This window comes from Chlamydotis macqueenii, chromosome 6 (assembly GCF_036417535.1).
Source record: "Chlamydotis macqueenii isolate bChlMac1 chromosome 6, bChlMac1.mat, whole genome shotgun sequence".
In the NCBI taxonomy this organism is placed as follows: Eukaryota; Metazoa; Chordata; class Aves; order Otidiformes; family Otididae; genus Chlamydotis; species Chlamydotis macqueenii.
The window spans coordinates 11,568,791-11,589,630 of NC_141561.1; the positions used below are offsets into that span (position 1 = coordinate 11,568,791).

The 20,840-nt window shown below is 39.5% G+C and overlaps 1 protein-coding gene and 1 long non-coding RNA gene across 3 annotated transcripts; both read left to right on the forward strand.

The window, feature by feature from the left end:
* Positions 1 to 350: 350 nt before the first annotated feature.
* On the forward strand, positions 351 to 10,696 carry CCDC14 (coiled-coil domain containing 14). Of its 2 annotated transcripts, XM_086751502.1 has the most exons (13): positions 352 to 425; positions 1,109 to 1,164; positions 1,654 to 1,729; positions 2,416 to 2,488; positions 2,584 to 2,724; positions 3,782 to 4,021; positions 4,112 to 4,206; positions 5,191 to 5,770; positions 6,284 to 6,425; positions 7,059 to 7,138; positions 7,580 to 7,798; positions 7,884 to 8,016; positions 9,372 to 10,696. In XM_086751502.1, the coding sequence occupies exons 1-13, from the start codon at positions 393 to 395 to the stop codon at positions 10,354 to 10,356; spliced, it is 2,853 nt and encodes a 950-aa protein (XP_086607628.1). In that variant the 5' UTR covers positions 352 to 392; the 3' UTR covers positions 10,357 to 10,696. The 2 variants fall into 2 exon arrangements, with proteins under 2 accessions (XP_086607629.1, XP_086607628.1); XM_086751503.1 differs by lacking the exon at positions 2,584 to 2,724 and having other exon boundaries at positions 351 to 425.
* Positions 10,697 to 11,267: 571 nt separating this feature from the next.
* LOC147600177 (uncharacterized) lies at positions 11,268 to 20,238 on the forward strand. Its single transcript, XR_015258917.1, has 3 exons — positions 11,268 to 11,407; positions 11,893 to 11,947; positions 20,112 to 20,238. It is a non-coding gene; the product is annotated as an uncharacterized LOC147600177 (long non-coding RNA).
* Positions 20,239 to 20,840: the final 602 nt, after the last annotated feature.

The following is a 20,840-nucleotide window of genomic DNA, read 5'->3' on the forward strand; positions in this document are numbered from 1 at the left end:
TCGAGGTTTGTTTTGTTTTTGTTTTTCTTTTTCCCTCGTTAAGCGGAGAGGCAGGTGCCAGGGCCGCTCAGCCCCGCCCGGAACACGTCCCCACTCACACCACAATGGCCGCCACTGCCGGCGGCCTCACAGCCTCCTTAGCCCGCCCACTCCCCTCCTCTCCTTCGATTGGCTCCTCTGCGCCCATTCTCCGCCAATCCTCGACTGCGCTCCGCCACGCCACTCCTTCCCCTTCCCGCGCCAGCTGCCGCCGGCCCGCAGTGAGGAGCTGCCGGGAGGGGCGGGTCAGGGGGCTGTTAGTCCCGCCCCTCCCGTAACGGCCGTCCCGTCCGTCAGCCGAGCGGGCTCGGGATTGGTCGGCGGGAGGGGGCAGAGCGGGACGGCGGGTGGCCATGGCCCGGCCCGGGGCTCCGCGGCTCGGCAAGGTGCGTGCGGAGGTTGGGGGTTCCGGTGGGAGTGGGGCCTTCGGGGTCCCTGCTTGTCTGCAGTGGGGTCTCAGCCCTCTCTCTAGCGGCCTCGTTAGGCCCCTGGTTTGTTCGGGGGGAGAGGGGGGTCTCTGCCCAGCGTGCAGCTGGCTGATGAGCGTCAGGACTCCTGAGGAGGAGTGGGGCCTGCCGGCACTGAGTGCCTTTGCTTCCCTGGGCCTAGCCCAGCGAGCCTTCCTCAGGGCTCGGCGGGTTTACGCCTGTCGGTAAGGGGTACCGCAGCACGCTTTCTGCTCGAGAGTTCTTCCACCTTGGTGCATCTGGTTTGAGCGGTGACTGTGGTTTAGTCTTAAAATCCCCAAGGTTCACGTGTATATTTAATGAGCTTGATGTCAGTCTGGAATGTATGTATGTCAGCCCTTGACCATGTCATTAAGTTAATTACTGTATCTGTAGAATGCGGTGAAAATTAATGAAGCTTCCTGCAGTAAAGGCACGTTTTGTGAACTGAAAACTACAATATTTGGGCCCTAATGGCAGCAGTGGGCCCCTGCTTGGTCTGAGAGCTGTAAATTAACTGATCTGCCTCAGCAAAAGTTCTTGGAATTAGTGGGCGATGGTAGTCTTCAATTGTGTTGTGAAAATACTTTATGAAAATCAAAGTATATTTCTGTAATCAACAGGTACTGTCTTCTGGAAGGCAAACAGGAACAGCTAAATTAACAAATGGAAGAAAACAGTAAGACCTTAATAATTAATATTATCTAAGACTGAACGTAGCTGTGAGCATTTGGGAACCTTACATTTGTCATACCTCACAACTAGTCAAAAATTCTCTCTATATCAGAAAACATTTTTTTTTGCTGAAAGGCAGTACAGCCATGTTCTAAGCAGTCCATGAATAGACAGACACAAACTGAATAGAAATTTTACCTGTAGAAATACAGGGTTGTCTCTCTCTGCGTGTTTTATTTATGAAAGATTGAATTTGTATAGTCACTAGCCATACGTAAGACTGTTGAGTAAAGACTGAATTCTCCATTGATGTAATCTGCTCATATCTGCTAAGCATGTTTGTTGCAGCAATGCAAAGTTTTCAGAAGGAGGAATATATTTTGTTTATTTTACTTTGCTGTTATTGAATAAAAGTGTTTTTGTTTTGTTTTGTTTTGTTTTACCTTGATGCACATTAAGGAGGTGGTATAAACAGTGAACTTGACTTTTTCAGGTTTGGCTTAAGAAAAGGATGTCATTCTGATGTGAAGTCTGGATACTCTATCTATTCCACTGACTCTGATGATCAGGTAATTAAATTATTTTTTAATAGAGTCATCTGTGTTATCTAAGAGAAGGAAAATTGGAATACCATGAGTAATAGAAGAAAAACAGGTTAATTTAGATACCACTGCATCTGGACTAGAAATTGGTCTTGCAAAGCTAGCAAGTGTGTCTCTACTGCATCTTGCAGATTCATGCAAGTTGGCTTTGTGCGCACTGAGTTTGGCTCTGACAAATCTTGCTGAGGCACAGGATGTATTTTGCAAACACAGCTATGCTGTTTATGGACTAGAGCTGGCCCTGGAAGGAGTATAGCCGTGTTTAAGTTTTGTGCCCAAAAGAGTGAGTTGTATGGATTCAGTGCTGCAGTGCTGTTTTTTGTGTAGTGCTCCGAAATAGAAACAGGTTGTAGATAGCAGCTTAACTGTACATGGAAATAAAAATAAAAACCACACACTTGCAGTTACTAAAACATAAAATCCAGCAAATGGACACATGTGCAAGAACACAGTTCAGTTTTTTTGAAAAATGTGTGTGTTTGCAAACTTTCATGTAATGGCCAATAATACATGGAAAGTGATATGGTGTGGCTGGCTCTCAGTTGTTCTTTTTCAGGTGACAGAGTGGGGAACACTCACCTCTAAAATAGTATCTTGTTTTACTGAAATAAAACAGTAATACTCATTTTCTGACTGCAGTATTCTTTGTGCAGGTTGATACTATTCATAATGGACTTGACCGTTGCGCAGCTTTACTGAAGAATATCTTACAAAATGAGGCTACAGGTTGTACCTATTGAACATTTAAGTTAAGTTTTTAGGTTTTTTTAAGACTGTTTGGGTTTGGTTTGTTGACTAGTTTTTCCTTTGACTAATACTAGGAAGGGAGACTATCCGTAAACAACCTGGGAAAACAACTTCCATTAGAATTTCTTCCGGGCCTTTGCTAACCAAAGGAAATGCTTCCAAGAAGAAAGGATTGAAAAAAAACATTACTCCTGCCCACGTCCGAAAAGAAATCGGTAAGCGGGCTTTCTCGGGCTTGCTTTTTTCTCAAATGACATTAAGAAATTCCTCAACTTAATGAGATATAACAAGGCTTCATGATAATCGTCGTCATTTGTTAGAGGTTGATCCAGGGCTGGATCCACAAAAGGATGCAGACGTTACTCATTACCTTTTAGAAACCTTAAATGTTTACTAAACAATTACTAAAATTCACAAATGTTTGAGCTTCCTATACAAGGAAGAAAGTTGGGTGCATTTACAAATACCAACATCATCATGTTTAGCTGGTAGGAAGTGTGGAGGAGAATGATAATACCCATGCTCACATTTCTTTTGGACAGTGAAGCATTAGAGTGCTTGGTCTTTGTTTGGGATACACAGCTATAAATTGTCCAGGAGTTAGGTGTCCAGCCAGGCTTTTCTCAAAGACCTGTGTTCTCAAAGATCACAGGAAAGTGTTGTAATAACAACTCAAATAGTCTAGTGGCCAGAGCACTTGTATGGAAAGGTAGATGGATTGCTCTAGGACGAGTTGCCATCAGTTGAAGTAGTTCACTTTTTATTAGCATTCTCCCTCTCTCCACCCCATTTCTTTTGTGTGCTTTCTAATCCGGTAGACAGGTGGGGCCTCTAGATGTAGCAGAATGCATGTAGCTGGTATTTTTCCAGCACTGTAAAAATACGGAGTTTTAATTATACCCAGCATAAGAAAATTAGGTTTGGAGAGTGTTTTGATATGGGGTATTCCAAATGGTCTAAAAGCTTAGGAAGCAGCTAACCAGAGATTTAAAGAATTTTGTTTTAGAACTGGCGTTCTGTAGGATTACATCTCTGTGCTTTCTTCGAGAACAGCGGTCTGTCCAACTGAGTTAGCTTGCTCTGTCTGGAGGAAAAGAATGGTGGATTAATTTGGTAGGTAGAAATCTGACTGGAATCCTAAGCCATAGGGTCTTTCGGTTTTCTTTTTTCAAAGGAACCTGCTAGAGTCTGGCTGACAACACAATGAGTTTTTGTAGATCAAGAAGACAGATAACTTCAGCTGGGTTTTTTTTGTTCCTTCTTTCTCTATAGTGCCAACATCAAACAGAAAACTTACCTCATCCACCACACCTTCTACTGAGAAGGAGCTTTCCAGTGCAGCACAGAATCACGTAGTTCAACCGATTCATGTGCCTTGCAGTCAACACTCTCCTGTAATGCATCAGAAACTGTGCGAGCACGTGCAAACTCAGATGTCTTTGATAACTGGCCAACCACCACAGAACAGTAACGAAATTCCTACTGTAACTCCTTTTCCTACCTCAGATCACGGTTAGTGGAACAATTAATGTAGAGCCTGCTGTTTTACTGTATGAGTTTTGCCTGAAATTATTCTGATCTATGAGTGTTATTTTCTTTCAGGGTGTCGAAATGTTACAGCTTATAATTATCGATTACCTACCTCCACATCAGCTCTGTCCCCGCAGCATTCAGCTAATCCATTATCTACTCAGTCAGTAAGTAAAAGTTTGATTCTGACTGTTAAATGTTTTAAATTAGCCCTGCCTATTTATTTAAGTGTGTGAGTTTCCTTGGGTTTGTGTAATAATTTTCCTTAAAGAGAAGAAAATTGCATATTTGAACTTATAGTGATGAGCAGAATAACTAATGAGAGAAAATACTGCTATTTAAAATACACTTTATATAGACACCAAAAAATGAAATTAGAGGCATTTCAACTGGCCACTTGTTTTTGTGTGGTGGATTCTGTAATGGACAGCAAACATGGAAGGTGCAGGAAATTATTCATTACTTACATTCTTAGTAACACACATTAGGTTCATTAACCAACTTCCGATAAAAGAAATGATATCTATGTGTAGCTTTTCCTGGCCAATGATCAAGCTGATTATTTCTTCGGACACTGTGTGTTATCTTGGAGCCACATCTTAAAATACTCGTGTATTTCAGGGTATAGAATAGAACTAATGGAGAGTACCAACTGCCACCTTAGGAAATGTGGTAAAGCGTTTACACCTTGAAACTGTAAGAATGCAGACTTGCCTTCCATCTGCAGGCAGCCATGTATAGCTAGTGCTGTCCTTGAGTTTTAAGTAATTAATCTGCTTAAAAATATTGAAAGGTAACAGTGCTATCTTTATTTTTTTTCTTCTTCCCTGTTCTGATTTGGTTCAAGGAGTGTGTGTTCATAAAGCAAAGAAAAAAAACAAAACCAAAACACTGCTGAGCTTTTTTTTTCTTTACAGAACAACTGAAAAAGAACTGTCCTTTAATGTTGCTAGTAAGGTAAAGGTAATCTTTAAAAAAAACAGATTTACATTCTAATTGCTCCTTAATATACTGGAAATGAGTTGTAGTTGCCTTTATAATTTGCAAAGAATTATCAAGACTACCTTGAGTCAGACAAGGGGTTTTTCGGTTTTTTAAGGTTTTTAAAAATCATGTTAATTTTTTTTATAATATGAATATTCTTTATGCAGGGTGTTCCTGTAGAGAGTGGCAATGAATGTGTGCCAGAGATGGGAGGACCTGTGGTTTGCCCTGTAGTTTCTCCTGCTTCTACTACTGCTGCTCAAGTACAGTCCACCACAGCTCTTCCTAGCGTGATCCCTTGTATAGCATCAGGTGCATCAAGTAACTCTGCATTGCCCACATTCATCCCGTCATCTTCTGGCAGAGAGATGACCCCAAACCGTGAGCAACACATAAAAGAAGCAGATGTGATAAGATGCATACAAGCTCACCTGGCCCTGTTACAATCACATGAAATGATGAACGGCAGGACTGAACAGGAGCACCATCATCATTGTCCAGCTAAACATAATGGCTCAAGTAACAAGGAGGAGGAGGATAGTTCTGAAGAACACAGTGAGGACACAGTCAGCGAAGAAGATGAATTGAATGTGCTTGACATAGCCCCAGTGAGAGACACAGGCTGTAAGACAAGTTTTGTGAAGAAAGTTCTAAAATCTAGAAAAGAAAGCCCAGAAGAAACAGCCTGTAAAGTTAAGACTGTAAAATATCTTCTGGGAGAGCTCAGAGCACTCGTAACAGATCAAGGTGAGGACATTTTCATTGTGCAGTAGAGTGATTACATACAAATAACACAAGAGCTGCGTTAAATGAGTGAGCACTTCAGTTTCTGGAAGTTGTACGTGACAGATGATAGGTTACGTCTTGAGAGTGGATTTCCACAACTTTTAATAGCCTCATGTTTCGCTCTGGATAAGTATTAAATTATTTTTTTCTGAGTATTTTAGCATTATTGTAACAGTTAGGATGAAGATTATCCTCATTTCATATACAGTATTTTTCACTGAGAAAGGGAGTAGCGGAGCAGATTGCAACAGCAATCCTGCTAAGGTTGGTTGGAGATAGTGGGTTGTGATTTATCAAGAACCTGAAGCAAAATTTTAATAGCTAAGCTGAAAAAAAATATATAGTTAAAATAAAGATGAGGTTTTATTGAAAAAAAAAAAAAACATAGTAGATTGCTTAATTGCATATCAAATTTTACTGTCATATTACAGGTTTATATGTTTATGAGGTCTTTCTTTCCCTCACCACTTGCAGATGATTCGGAAATGTTACAGTTGATGAGTGAAATAGAAGACTGCGTATCATTGCTCCCAGCTGTAGTGGGAAGTACGAATATACAAGCTGAAATAGCACTAGCTTTACAGCCTCTCAGAAGTGAAAATGCCCAGCTGCGTAGGTTAGTAACTTGTCAGTGATTCTGTATTTACTGCAAATGTGCCAAAAGCATCTCTAATTGGTCTGTTCCAAATTGCATATTTTATCATTGTTATGGTATAATTGTTACGGCCCTTTCATTCTTGTCTGTGCAATACTTATGAATTAGAAAGTGTGTTGGTAAGGTGTATAGTTTAAAAATAAGTAGTTAACACATAGCAAGTCTTCAGTTAATGCTGATGTTTTAGTAGCATCAGTTACATCATGTTTGGGCCTTTGTCTATGCCGGATCAATGCATGAGTGTCTCTGAAAAGTGCAATATCAAGATAGTTAGCCTGCTTGTATTCTTTTTGTAGTGTATTGTTAAATGCAAAAATGGCTCTCATTTCAGGGGAGCTCTCAAACATGTCATGAGTAGCGCTTTACTTCAGAACACAGGGAAAGATATTTACTAAGAATTGCAGATGGTCTTTTGTGTTAAAGAAATATAGGAATGTAAGAAAAATGCAGTATTAAAACTTTTTTATATTTCTGAAACATTCTGTGCTATATAATTCTCAGTAGTAACTTCCTACCAAACTTAATTTGAAATGCAGTGGTTTTGAACTTACTCTGAACTTTCTGAATTTGTGCTTTTTCACAAATCACATTTAGGAGACTAAGAATATTAAACCAGCAACTCGGGGAACAAGAGAGAAGTGAGAAGACATCTGGACAGAGCTGCAACTATGAATGTAAAGTAATAATAGAGAATGATGCTTGTTAGGGGCATTTTTGTTAAAGCTTTATTTAAATAGATACAGACATACGAAGATATAAATAAAAAATAGCAGTACATATTGTGGCCTTTAATGGCAACTGACTAAGTGTTATGGGTCTAATCATGCAACTGCGTTTGCATGGATTGTTGTGCCTGTTTAGACTCCACGTAGTGAGACTCAGCTCTTCAGCTGCCAAGCAAATTATTTTTACTTAAGTGCATCTTAAAATAAAGATGACATATTAGATAACTAAGAGGAAAACTTGAGTTTTATTTTGCTGCCTCAGAAAACTCTTCTATCAGGAAGCAAAATTCATATTACCAAGATTATTTAAAAACATAATTTGATTTAGAAATTCAAGCTGTACCACACAAAACACTTAATTTTTGTTTTGTTTTGTTTTACTTTTGATAGTAGTTTCTTTGCAGTCCTTGAATATGATGCTGCAGAGTCAATTGAAAGAATCACTGAAAGGCCTTGAGTCACTCCAGGCTAAAAATGAAGAACTACTTAAAATAATAGAAAGTCAGAAAGAAGAAACTAAACATCTTGCAAAAGATATTCAAGATAAAGAAGAAGAATTGCTTGAAAACAAGCAGCGTTATGACATTAATTCCACCAAGCTGAAGATTGGTACGTGTTTTGAATTTGTTCATTCTTCATTTAGTGATTTAAAACTTTAAAGAATTAATTAGGTAAATTCTTCTTGGCATTTTAGAAATGGAAGAGGCATTGGCAAATGTGAAGAGCCTTCAATTTAAGCTGGAAGCTTCAGAGAAAGAAAATACGATTTTGGGCATAACGTTACGTCAGCGGGATGCAGAAGTTAACAGACTGCGTGAGTCAACCAGGTACTATTGGCTAGGCTGGTTTTTTGCCTCTTGACGTTGCTTTTCTCTTGGGTTTGGGTTTTTTTTTTCTTTTTCAATACTTCGGTTTATTGTAATCTTAGTATCTTGGTGGTAGGAGGTCACGTAGGCTAAAACTTCTCTCTGTAGTTACTTTTGCTACAATAGTGCTATAATTTGGTTAAAACATAGTTGCCATGTTCCATGACTTGAGTTCTGTTGTAAAGTAAAATGTTATGTGCTGTAACTTGTGCGAACTCTTAATAGCAGACCTGCCAACAAGGAGCTCCACGGAAAGTGCATGGACCTGAAAATCTATTGATATTTCCCTTGAAGCTGTAGAGTTTGGAAACTAACTCTTAATCTGAATTAAGGAGGGAATGTTTGTTTGTTTTTTTTTCTTTCTTTACACTGGTTCAGAAATTTTTCTGTTTTGAGAAGAACTTGCAGAAAGATCTGACTTCAGGACTCACAGCAAGCACTTCCTGTGGGAATGAGCAGTCCTTTCTTTAATTGTACATACATTTGAAGGAGATTATGCCCAGATATTAATTATGGTAAAGGTGGGAGTGCTTGGATCATTGCATGAAGATGGTGTTACTCACAATTTTTTAGAACTGTTATTGTGAATTTATTTCATCATGGTCTTTTATGATGAGAGATTTAAATAGCTTTTTGCCCATGCAAAGTGGTAGGTACATAAAATTTGTTTAGACATGATGTGCACAGGAAGTTAAACTGTTGTCTGTCTTATTTATGGTTGATACTGATTGGAATGGCGGAATATTTTTAGTCGCCACTTCAGATTCTTTAGGAGTATAGACACGTTGCACACTTTATGACTACTATACTGACCACCAGATGGTAGTATAATGATGTCTTATTACATGTGTATATGTATATGCTCTATAGGTAAGCATTTAAGTGTTCATTCCTTTTGATGTGCAAAGCAGAAAATTTATTTATTTCTTTTATTGTATTTTTCAATTTAGATCCAATGGCAAGAATAATTCAGAAAAAATTCTCACTGATTTTGATCAGTGCTATATGCTTTGTAACAGTTTCTTGACATGAATTTATTTCATTTTGTAGTACTCAAAAGCAGGTAAATTGGGAATAATCTCGAGAACTTCATTGGGTTGTTCTGTACTTTACAGACACATTGAGCTGACCTGAAGAAAGAAATTCAAGAAACTTGGAATTGGTTCACATTTATACTACACTTCATGACAACATGTAGATAGAGAATTGTAACTTTGCTGCAGTCTGATAAATCTAATGTTTTGGTGTTGTATAAAAGTTTTAAACTATTTTTATTGACTATTTAAAAATCTGATTAATTGATCTTACCTTAACAGAATGTTGCAGGGCAGTATGGCCAAACTTCTGTCTGACCTCACAGTAGACAACATTAAACCCAAACCTGAAAAAGGTCTCTCAAAGTCTCTTTTGGAAGACCATGAAAAGCAGATGCAACCTGATCCATTTCCTGGGAGTACTTCAGTAATGACTTACCTTAAAAAATTAGAAACGGATCACATTTTGACAGATACAGAACTTCAGTTCTCAAATAAAAGTGGAGAATTGGAAATACGAGATCTAACCTATGAAAAGTTGGCTGCTGAAGGAAGTAAAATAAACTATGCATTCTCAGAGGAAGGAACATCACCTCCCAGAATACTACAAACCTCACTGAAGCAAGATGCAGAAACAGTTAGTGATTCTGGGACTTTACTAGATGACCAAAACAAGTTGGATGAGACCGTTTATATTCCATTGACTAGCAGTGCCTCTAAAAAACAGTTGCCAATCTCTGAAAGAACTGGTGTGCTACCCCAAAGTAGAGGGGCGCGTAAGATGTTGGACTACCACTGTGAGCTCTCAAACTCTGTGCAGCAGAATGAATGTGAGATATCAAAGGATCAAACTATTCTGGATAAATTAACTGCTGGGTACGATGTGAAAAATACTGTGGAAAAAACACTTGAAGTTACAGGAGAGAAAGTGAAGCCAGAAGGAGACAAAGTCCAAATGAGGCCAAAAGGCACACCAGGGGGATCTGCAAGAGACTTCACAGATAAACCAGGCCAGCCACAGCCTGGTACATACCCTCGCATACCGATGCTATTTCCAAAAGAGATTTCTCAGAAAAAAGGCAGTGAAATAACTGATTTTAGTTCCATTTTATATGATGATGTATCAGGGAAGTCCGAGTGGAGTGCATCCTCTTTCTCAACATTTACTTCTCGAGATGAAGAGGACTTTAAGAATACCTTAGCAGCCTTGGATGCCAACATAGCTAGATTGCAAAGAACTCTGCAGAATACCACTATGAAACAATGAGTATGAGGAAACAAAGTGAAGTGCACTTGTTTGGATTATTTAGGTTTTTCTGAAATATATTCATAAGTATGGTACTGATATGAATACTTATATTTTTTGCTATGAAATGACTTGTTCCTAGCTGTTTAAATTATGGTTGGAATTTGTTCCCCATTAAGCTATGGTGCTGCTTCCCTTGATGTAAAACTTGAAATAACCGCTGTAAATGCCTCTTTTTAAATTATAACTTAGGTTTATACTCTTTAATTGCAAAATTAATTCTTAGAGCAGCACTTGATAACTGTTTAAGAAATCAGGGTACTGTTAGTAATAGAGTTTTTCTATTAAATTATAAAGTACACTGGCAGGTTTTTTCTGTGTGTTTTTTTTTCGAAGCAGTTAAAACAGCATTGAGAGAGATGCATTTGAAGTTAGTTATAGGTGTGATAAAGAAAAAAATTTATTTCATTATAATCTGACTTAAAACCAGATGCATAGTTATTTTAGAGTCATAGAATCATAGAATGGTTAGGGTTGGAAGGGACCTTTTCCTTGGTTATGATCATATATTTCAAGAAAAGTAGCTCCTTGTGCTGGTTCACCATTAAGATGTGGAGTCAGTAGTGTCTGTATCAAAGAAATAGGTGGGCAGGACTTCTTATTCAGCTGCATTGCTGCTTAGTCCAAGTTGAGTTTACTCAAGAAGTGGGAGTTTAACTGGTGAAAGTGGAACTGCCTTGAACTTAAAAAGTGTTCTGCCTTGACTAGGTAGATTTCTTCAAATTTTGTGGGTTTGTATTTTTTTTTTTAAGAGGAATTTAGGTGCCCAAGGCTAAATTAAACATCACTGTTTACTAACTTTTTTTTTTTTGTTTCTTGAAAAACAGTCACAGGTACCATACATGGGCAAAAGGTTCCACAGAGGCCAGAGAAGAGCCTGCTACAGAGCAGCTCTCCAGGAACACTGAGAGTTACAGTTGATAAGTCAGGATCATGCCATTTAAAAAAAAAAAAAACAAACCAAACAATCTGAACTAACCATGCAGCCATCATATGGGATTTGCAGTATATGGTAGGTCCTATAAAATACATGAAGTGATCCTTTTTCATTTATCACTGGTAAAACTGAAATTTCAGTTGTGAGCATTGTACTTGAAGAAAGATGTTGATTAAGTGGAAAGTCCAGGCGAAAGCATCAAAGTTCTTTTCTACAGTTCTGTTTTAGATCATAGTCTTTACAGATGCTTGATTTTATCTGAAGTAAAAGAGAATATAGTACCAGTAGATAAACACAGAACAGTCTGGTGCTGAGAAACAGAAGCAATAGCAGGCTTCAGCTGACACAAAGGAGATGAATTAAGCAGTAGTGAAAGCTGGCAAACCAGTACTGTTAGCACCAGAATATACATGGAAATTCATGGAAATTCCATGGTTGTTGAGGTACCGAACATCTATTGGGCATAACTACAGAGAGTCTGGGCTGAGTCACCCAAATTGGCTCTCACAGGAATGGGAGCGGAGGGGAGAATGATACCAATCCATTGTTGTTTTTGACAGGGCTTTCCACATCTCAGAGTCAAGAATATGCATTGTGCAAGTTTCTAAGTTACAGGTACGGCGAGGTGGTGTTAACGCCACCATGTGTTCCTCTTACACCCTTAGCAGTGCTTGAATGCTGTTTTTCGTGACTCATGTTTTTTCAGGGGAGGTATCTTTAGAAAGGGAACAGCAGTATAAGGACTTGAATTTAAGACTGCTTTTTCTGTGATGTTGCCTTTTTTTTTTTTTTTTTTTTTTCCCTCCTCAAAAACATTACTGCCCTTCCTGGTGCTGGCCTTATCTTTTTTTGTTTCCATGTTGGACAACAGTCTCAAGTTTTTTATTCTATGGTTAGTTGCTTGGATGGATACATTTTAAAGTTAGGGCACTTTCCGTACATTGTGCTGCGGAGCAGTTCTGTGATTATTTTAGTTACTAGTAACTGAGCAATAGAAAGGTATGAAGACAACACATCCTGCAGAAGATGCCAACTGGCACTCCTGCTTTGAAACAGGAAAGTTAGACTAAATAGTGACTTCAGTGATTTAGAATGCTTTTAAGGCTTGGCCTGGATATCTTATTACTCTCCACACTATTCATGCTCAGATTCAAAATAAGGTTGATAGTATGAAAGTGAACACGTTTTAATAAATATTTACAAGCAGCTTCAATGTAGAAGCAAAGCAAGATTTAAGTTATGATTATGGCATATATAAAAGACAAGCTATGGTAAATTCTAGTCTTTAAAACTGACAAGATGTCTGAGAGAAGACTGGAAGACTACTAATTGATAGACAAGCTAATTTGGTTTTCTTCTTGCAGCTAGGGCTGTTAGTCCATTTGAAGGAGGATATTTGTCCTGGCCAGAGCTGGTAGCAATCTGCATAAAGCAGCTGTGGTGTCAAGATGCCCAAGCGCGTTCTTCTCGCAGTGGGAGCATGTACGTTCACTTTTATCTCAAGGGGGAAGATGTTACACCATCTCACTTGTGTCCTGTTCATCATTACCAACTTAGTTCTATCAAAGCATGAGGGACTTCTGGAAACCCTTTTTGGGGATAATGAGATGTGTATCATATATCAATGTCTATCCTTCTCTTAGAAGGAGGAGAGGCTAAGATGAAGAAACAGGAAGAAGGAGTCATCTTTAATACAGTTCTTTGTTTTGTACTCAGACATGTCCATCAGAGCTATAGCAACTTTAAATGAAATACAAAATTTCCCATATAGGGGCAGTAGGATTGTACACTGGTTTGGAAGAGAAAGCCGGGAAGATTAAGTCTGTAAGTCTTTAAAAGGTGGGAAAGGCTTCCAGGATTCAGCTCGAGACCAGGGCATTGAAACTGTGGAAGTCAGTGTAACTAGTGTTCTCATAGGCTCAATAGAAGACAAATAATGGTAACATCTGTTACAAACTTGTTCTTTTAATATGTTGTATGTAGTAGATAATCCCTACAGAAAATAAAGGAAAGCCTAGATTTTGCGCATTTTGTCACATATGTACTTTGACCACTCAAATCTGTGCAGTCTCAGAAGTACGTAGTAAATAAGATCCTAAGTGACTGAGTGGAAAGAAATATTTCTCTTTGGTGCCTAAAATGGCTTAAAAGTTATTTCTTCTCATTCCTGTAGAAATCACTATGGACCAAAGTAATCACCTTTGTCAACATGAATGCCTGGGACATTGGAGCAGCTCATACTGCTCACACTTGCCAAAGAGCGTAACTTTGTATTTGGAAGCAGAGTAGAATTTTCACCTGCATAAATCCAGCACTTGTGTTAACTACTCCGATAAGAGCAATACAGTCTTCAGTTGACTTCTGGTTTTGGACATAACCCTACAATGAGGAACAGTCATAATGGGTAGAGGAGTCAAAGTGTATTTGTGACCCAGAATTCAAGCTCCATTTCTGTTCCAGGTATGTTAAGGATACTTTAAGATAGCTCGAAGAGGCAAGAGAATACAGTAACGAATTGGGTCACAGTGTCAACTATGGAAGTAATTTTTGTGTTGCACATATAATTTTGCTATTGTTTCTAAGCAAAAAAAAAAAAAAAAAAAAGTAAATTCAGGTAGATAGATTGTCTCAGAAAAGTGTGGACCTCACTTAGAGCTGAAGGACCAGAAAAAGGGCAACCAGTTGTGATGTCTCAGTTTCTGTAGCCAGGAGGTGATGTTTGAATGAGCAAGGCTAACAGTAGCCTAAACAGCCATGAGATATCAGAGACGGTTCAAAAGGAACTCTCTCCTCTGTGTCTGAAGACCTATACCTCCATGCCTGCTGATTTACTGTAGTCATGGAAAAAACAGCTTAAGATTTTCTTCCACTGAATTATTAGTTGGTGTAAGTTATTTTATAGTATATTTTCAGTATTTGCAAAAAATTACAGTTGAAACTTTTGATTTCAAGTTGAGAAAAGTGCAACTGGTTGGGCCGAGGAGTTTTAATCACAGGTAGCTATCTGGTCATACAGCCTAACAAGTCTAGCAGAACTTTCCAGCTTGGCTAGCAAAGCTGGTTTCAGATTATGTCCATCACTGTATCAGCCTCCAAATATGTGATATAAGAACATGAAATCATTGTTCTATGTTCAGTAATAGCTGCTATGAAAGATCTCTTCCAAGGCTTAGCTTACAAGGAGGAGCTGCAACTTCGGTGGTCATGTAGCCTCCTCTAGATTTTTTCTTGTAGCCACAGAGAGAAGATTCAGGAGCTTTGTTTTTAAAAAGCCTATTCTGTGAAGTTGACATCTGCACTTTCCAGTGACGTGGAAAGGAAAGGCACTCTTAAAATGTGTTTCATCAAGCTCTTAACAGTAATTTTCTTTTCATGAACACTTTTCTTTATGGAAAAGTGAAAAGGTGGGGCAATACTCCAGAATCCAGGATACCTGAGTTTAACCCGTATATAATTCTTGAGCAATGACTCTATAATCCAGCGTCTCATTCAAAAAACTGGGGAATGGAGATAGGTCCCTGCAGGCACAAAGGATTGCTGCCTTCCTACTGCGTCCAAGTCCATCAAAGACTGTGTGAGCAACAAAGATGCCTTATTTGCTGAAGTGAAGGCGGTGCTGCATCTGTGTCTGTAAGTAAGCTGCCTGGGACACCAGTTGGGGTCAAGTGGCAACATCATTCAGCTCTATATGGAAGGAAGGTTTTACAGCTCATGATGTATTTTGACAAATAATAGTGATTGCTACCAGTACCTCAGGTACCTTTCTTAAGTCATTGACTTACATAGGTGTCCTTCATAAGGGTGATTTATTTTTTTTTTCCTTAGAAGGGAAAGAAACATTTCCCTGGTTAGAATCTGACCGATTAGATCAGAGAAACAAATTAAGGAGAAAAAAAAATCATAGGTTTAGTCACTTCAATTATCTCCCCAAATAAGGCAGGGCAATACTCAAGTTTGAATGGGCCAGCCAGGACACATCTGCACATCACCACTGCACCAGAACCAGAACCTACAAGAAGAGTTGAAAATGTCACATCATCGCTGGGGTATTAAAGTGGGTATGACTGACAGTTCAGTCCAAACACAGATTTAGCTCTAAATCATCCTAGGTACATCAGACTACCTATGTTAATGACCTTTTTCCAATTAAGCTCAGGCAGGCCATCTCGAGTGGTTCTTGATCAAGACTAACAAAATACTGTCAGAGATTAGTGTCTATCTTCCCCAAAATTCAGGGAATTCCTTCAGTAATTTCTTTGCACAACAAAGTCCTAGCATCAATTTTCCTTTAGCCAGATTCAGGAATATTCAGTAGTCTTTGGTTATATGAGTGAGTTAGGAATTTTGCCTGCAGAGCCTTGTGTATAGGGGAGTCAAACAAATAGCAGATGAGATCTTATTGCTGAGCCTATTCTAGCCTACCTGCTTTGAAGGTAAAATCAAGAGTGATGGTAACTTCCATGACTGTTCTTACAATTTGAGCTGTAACCAGACAGGAGCCTCAACAGAGCAACTTGTCCTTTCACCCAGCCTTCAATTAGTGTTATATTTGATCAGGTCTTTCTTCAGCATAAAAATAGTTTAATCTTTTTAATTTTTTTTTTAAGGTGCACGCTTGTGGTATATACATGATATATACACACATATAGTGCAAAAGCTGAGAAATCTTTTCGGTAGAGAAGAAAAGAGTTTTCTCAGTTTTTAGTCTCCGGATTTCTCTTAATCTGTGAAAATGAACTCCTTCTGCAATCTTTAACAGTCTTTGTAAGCTTTTAGCTGTTTTTAGTCTTTTAGCTGTTTTCCTCTGTTACTGCAGCGTAGGCAAGGGAAAGGTATCTCTTTGTAAGCCGTCCACACCTTCAGTTACTGGTACTTACCTCTTGTCCTTGTCAGGAGTCCTCAAAGGCTTCCCAGTAAATGATGGTGCAGCTGTAAGATATTAATCAGATTATCTTTGTGCAGATGTGGGTTAGTCAGCCCCAAGGTCATGCACTGCTTTCCTTTCCAATGCTTGACAGAAGTGCCACAGTTACGTGGTGATCTTTTTCAGGAATGAAACATATGTAAACAAGATGTGTGAACTGTGAACTTCAGATCTAGAAAGATGCTGTGGTCATACCTCAATGCATCCTTAGTGAATGATTTCACGTGCTGTTTGAAGACCGATCACCAGCTGAACTGAAAACCGAATGCTTTTGCAGGCATACTCAGTTTATCAGGACACAGAGTGGAGAGAATGTTATCCCATAGGTTCTCCAGTTTTACTCTTAATTGTTTGTCCTGGCCACACACAAGACTTCAGTCACAGTGCACAGCCTCACAACAACCCCAAGTCATGGAGTGACACCAGTATTACTGCAAGTTCACCAGCAATGAGACATGCTGCAAAATATACTTTTTGTGTGCATAGGAACATCCGTAGGAAGCTTTAACACTGTGCTCCAAAGGCAGTTTAAAAATTGGTGCTTTACTGACTGGAAAAGGAGCAGCTTAAACCAGCTAAAGTGTAGTGGCCATCTGTGTGTGCTACAGTGAACATTTTGTGGTTTATAGGCCCTTTAAGCATTTGCATGTCTAAAGACTACTTAGAAGTATTATTTCTTTTAAGACTCCTGGTTTTGTCCAAGCCCGTGATTAATCCTGGCTACTTCTCTGCTGCAATCATACAGCCAAAACATATATTTTCTTACTGCCTCCTCCCAGATTCTATTCTGTATTTAGAAGCTAGCAGTGATGGTTTTGGACTTGCAATTATGATATTAAGCTAAGTGTAAAATATTTTTCTTGGCATAAGCTAGAATCTAAACAGCTTTTACATCAGTTTCAGGTTCTCTTTATTCCCCTAGGGCATGCCAGTTCTCTTTCACAGTTGGTTTCAGAACTAAGATCATCCCAGCATCACCCTTGCCCCAGCGCCCCCTTTCCAAGAAACACAAGCCAATCAGGGCCAAGAGCTCTGCTTTGCCCCCCAAGATTTCAGACAGACAACACAGAATAATTGCTCCGTGCAGATGTTCCCATACATTCCCTCAGCCTTCATCCTCCCAATCTGCAGAGATGCAGCAGTTCACCATGACATTGGGCTCTCTCCAGCACTAGTGTGGTCTCCAACCAAAGCTTGCATTTCTATTCAAAGAATTTTTCACCATGTCATTTTTATGTCTCACACTGACCCCTGGGCCAGGGCTTGAAATTTAAGGGATACTCATTTTCCCCTTCCCTCTGTAACACCAAGCACACAGGAATGTTGGCACCTAGTCCAGCTTTTAAACCTTGAACCTCTGTGAGAGTGAGCAGTGCAGCCACCCTGTAAGTAATGATGCTAGGATTTAAGTGACTACTTTCACAGCAGCCATTGACTAAGGAATGACAAGCTCAGATCAGATTTTGAAGTGAGTTCTTTCAAAAGCACTTACTGTTTTTACTTAATAAAGACTACCCTACTCAATCCAGTTTGCCCTGAGCAACTGCAGGTATTTGCCTGTTCAAGCTTCCTAGTCAAGTTCTTCCCAGGAGTGTTCCTGAAGAGGGCCCTGCAACCACTGCTGTGCTCCTAAGAAGCCTCTGAGATGCTCCACCTCAAGGAGTCACAAACACTTGCCTTCCTTCTGCAAGCATAGGCAGCAATGCCAACCACAATTTCAACTGAGGAACAGCTAGGAGCTTGAGTACGGACCAAGGAGTCACAGCCCAGCCCTGTTCATTCACTGTGTTTGGTGACTGCAGCGTAAACGATCTGTTGCATGCCATCACCGTCTTTACTCCACTTTTGTCTCTGCCACCCCACAGCCCAATCCTGAACCTTACAAAAGGGTTAAGATCATCCTCCAAGAAAGAACCGTTTTGAGAGGCAGGCTCAGAGTGTGTTCACTACAGCAGAGCCTCTCTCCTAGCAGCTGGCTGTGGAAACAAGGGTAAGAATCATCACCACAAACCCGCTGAGGAGCCTCAGACACTGTTCATGCAGGCTGTCTCGGGCCATGTACGGAAGAGCTGCTATTGTTAGTGCCACTCAGGAAATATTCGAGGGAGTGTGTAATTGTTTATGCTCAGATTCTTTTATCAACGCTTAATTAACTGCAGTTACAACACATGTTCACCATTAATATTTTAAATTACTGAGATGTTTTTTAAATGTATTCTGTTGGCCTTCTTAGAAACTTCCATCAAAGGTTCCAAAAATGATAGGACATAGTCGTGCACTTGCAGTACCAGCCCCTTCTTGCTTAAGGGTCTTCAACTATGATCTTGCCTGACTTCTACATTTCATGCCCATGGCAGTACAAAAGGGACCATTTCTAAAAGTTAGCTGAGGCTGATTTAATTTTCTTCCTTTGTAAACAGCTCTGGGCATTTCTAAAACACTGTTTTACTCAGCTACAACAAAAGCTGTTGTCATCCAGCCACGCTGCAGAAAGTGGTTACTTTGGATTTGGCCACATCTTCCAAATACACTGTTTCATCAGCCATTTCATCCCACAGAAGAAGCCAAAATGAGAAACGTTTTGTTTCTAAAATCCAGAGACCACTTCTAAAAGTCTAGAAATTTTTTCCCCAGTTGGCTACTTTAGCTGGATCCCCTCTGCTGAAGTAACTGAGCAACAGCTTCTTCACCTTCTAAATAGGAACATACCCACTCTAAATGTATGGAAAGACTTTTACAGAGACCTGGGAGGACTGCAAATGAAAGTCATTTTACAGTGCCTGGGTTTGGTTGAAGAATCAGTCGGGGCTCCAAAAACTAGCAAAAAAAAAAAAACCACAAACCCTTCTCCTTTTGAAGATTACAGGCTTGCAAGAAGATTCATTACTTGGGTCACAAGGCTTGAAGCTGATCATTCTCAGCCTGTGCTCTAGACAGTCTGGCTGTGCATATGCCTAGTCATTACAGATTTCATGTTTGTGGTTTTGCAGGATTTCAGTTTCTAAAGGAGTTATTCTGACAGTTTAAGGCGACATTAACTAGTGGTGTTGTTCCTGTCCACCACCCACCTCTTGCAAATATTGACAATTAAATCAAGATTACAATTTGCGCATTCTTTCTGGGCATTGTTGCACTTAATGGTCGATCAAATCTGGCATCATAATTCCGTTAACACTGAGAAGACTGCACTTTTTTTTTTCTGGAACAGTTGTGCATTTCTTGGTCTCATCTCTGTGGCTTTATGCTTATATATTAAGGCCTCTCCCTTTCCTTCCTGCCATACTTCTCTTCTTGCAAATATCATGTTGTACATGGTTCTGCTCTCATCTTCCTTCCAGTGCAACCCTCATAGGGATAAGAGTCTTCCTCAGTTACCCACTGGAGGAAACAAATTCTTACCATAATGGCATCTGAATGTCTGTGGATAGTTCATTGTACATCATGGCTCTAACTTCCAGGGACACTCTATTTCCAAGCCAAGTTCGCCAAAGAACACTCATAAAAATTTGTGTGCTTGACAGCAGTGTAAGTATCTGGGCTCCAGATACTTACGCACTAGCTATGACTTGTATCTAGTAACAGAAACCCATGTTACTTGCACTGAGGAGTTCCTCAAATATTCACACTTTTTCTAATTAGGCTGAGCAAGGAATTATTGTTAAACTTCTTGCTAAACTCCCATTTTCAGAAGGATTTTTTTCATCTGACAGTGGGACTGTGCCAGCAATTTTTGACCTAAGAGCTGGACATACCAAATGTATTTGTAGGAAATCATACTTCATTTGATCTTCTATTAACAGAGATATTTGAGTTTTGTCCTATTTATTTTATTTTTAATTTATTTATATGTTTTAGTGAAAGACAAGCTTCTTAAAATATGTCCTAGGCATCTGGAGGAGACACAAATTGGTGACTGTGATAGTCCTGGTCTCTCAGGAGAAATTCCCATGTGGAGCTGGAGCTGGCCTGGGAAAGGTCTTTCTTCTACACTGCTGAGCTCTGATGCTGGACCTGCTGCCTTCACCATTACATTGATTTGCAGTTTTCCTGAAGAGCTCAAAGAAAATTGAAGACAGTAAGTTTTGTAAGACACATGTACAGTAAGTACTTCTTATGTTGTATGACTTTTGAGGGTTTGTAGCTATCCCAGTATCATTCCTATCATCTGGAAGGTCATTTAAGCATGAATGAATGCTCTGAAGATTGCAAGGTAAGATAGTAATGCCTGTTTGATTGGATATACCATCTCTTCCCTCATTGCTCAAGGAAAGGGCACAGGCACAACTTACGGACTGAATGGCAGTGAAAGTCAGACTGGGAATAAAAACAGGAGAAACAGAGAGAGAGAGAGTCAGATGAGAGAGGGAGAAAATGTCTTTTGTAGATGAAGGAGAAAAAACCCTTCTGTGCAATCAACAGCATCCTGGAAATGAACCATTTCCGGGATGGCTGAATCACTGAAATACCTGAGGGACAATTTCACAGTCAGGTGCCATCATAATTTATATTCTGTTACTTTTAGGCTTCTCCTCTGCAATTTTATTTTCCAAGAATTGTTGCTAGCCTTTGTTTTCTGTTTAAGCA